Genomic DNA, 1,585 nt, shown 5'->3' with positions numbered 1-1,585 from the left:
TCTAACATCAGCTACAATATCCCTAGTACCACGACCCCTTCTAAACCCAGCCTGGACTTCCGGCAGTTCTCTGCTGATGTGCTGTTCCAGTCATTCATATAGTACCTCTTAAATGCTTTCCAATGTCAGCCAATTCTTTTAGACACAGTGACTCTGTATTCTAATTGCTTCCATCTTTTTTTATCTTCTTTTTTTAAATTGGTTTTTATTGGTTCACCTACATTGTTTTACACTATTCTTCATTCACATTGTGTTTCATACAGTCATTCTCATGCATTATATTTCATAAAATCAACCACCATTGGTCCTTCCCCCCTGTCTTTAACTCAAATCCTTCATACTTCCTTCCCGTTCCTTGTACCACCAAACTGTGCAACCCTATAGTTTCACCCCTATCCATCCTCAGCACCCCTTCCTTGAATTCCCACACATGTTTTACTAAGCAGCACTCAGGAGCAACAATTGCAAAAAATACTACATAATTTGGGAGAGACTGGAGAGAGCATTACGCTGCATGAACTAACACAGTCTCGTAAGGACAAATACTGCATAAGACCATTATTGCTTCCATCTTTTGATGCTTCCTGGATTATTCAAGGTTTGCCTTTAGCATCTCCCAACAGTAACAGAAATTTTATCAGTATTAACAGTAACTTTTCTCTTAAAATATTTGTGTATTTTAATTAGTGCTATGGAATGTTTAGAGTTAATGCAAACGATCACATCAAACATACCACATAACTTTTGCTCAGAACCATAATGTAGTGAGTGTCTTATGCTCTCTCTCAGCAGATCACTGAAAACTTAATTTATGAAAAGCCAGAAGACCCCTTGAGTTTTATACTGCATCAGGTATGAAATAAGAGAAAAAGAACAAATATTATTTGCTCATTTTATTATAAAATAGAATATATATTGCAGGAAAGAATACAAGTCAAAATATGTATAATTCAGTGAATTATCATGAAGTGAAACATACATGTAAATACCAGTCAACTGTGTTAAACTCAGTAATTGTGATGATTTATGTGTAGATTCTTTGTGTTTTCTACATATATCATTTGCAAAGAATGAGTTTAATTCTGAGCTTTCCAATCCTTATCTTTTCTCCTGCCCTTATCTTACTGCAGCTATTATACCTCTTCTCTCTGCCTGTCTACACTTACCTTTCTACATTATCAAATAGGTATGCACTAGTTCAACTGGCTATCATTTTTTTTTAACTCCTCTAGGCCCCCAGAGCTCTGTTTGAGTCCATCCAAGAGAAATCTTGGGGGAATAAGACGAAGTCAGTTTTATTCCCTTTGATTTTTCATTAATCTATTTTTCTTAAACTGTTAAAACTCACAGCTTATCTCAAAGCATCTTACTTTATATTACTATTCCTTCTAAATTCCACTTATCTTTTCACTTCATCTCTTTCATCCTGAGATTAGTTTGGTACTACTAGCTATGGTTGATTGTTGATCCAAGCAAGAAGAAATAATTGACAGCTTCAGTCTTTTCTCCTCTATCATAAAGTTGATTGTTAGTTCTGTGGTGAAGACCTTTGTAGTCAGGAAATCAGGATACATATTGCAGTGGG

At 35.4% G+C, this 1,585-nt stretch overlaps 1 protein-coding gene across 1 annotated transcript in view; it reads left to right on the top strand.

Moving 5' to 3' along the window:
- LOC102849708 (chromosome unknown open reading frame, human C3orf30) overlaps window positions 1-858 on the top strand; it is a 7,879-nt gene extending 7,021 nt beyond the window's left edge. Inside the window, exon 3 of the mRNA XM_006884321.1 lies at window positions 793-858. Coding sequence (XP_006884383.1) covers window positions 793-858 — 66 coding nt within the window. The remainder of the gene's footprint in view (window positions 1-792) is intronic.
- Window positions 859-1,585: the final 727 nt, after the last annotated feature.

Source organism: Elephantulus edwardii, unplaced genomic scaffold (genome assembly GCF_000299155.1).
Source record: "Elephantulus edwardii isolate Elephantulus edwardi_28Jun2011 unplaced genomic scaffold, EleEdw1.0 scaffold00032, whole genome shotgun sequence".
Lineage (NCBI taxonomy): Eukaryota > Metazoa > Chordata > Mammalia > Macroscelidea > Macroscelididae > Elephantulus > Elephantulus edwardii.
Note: the sequence above shows the minus strand (reverse complement) of the source record. Positions and strands in the feature narration are given on the sequence as shown.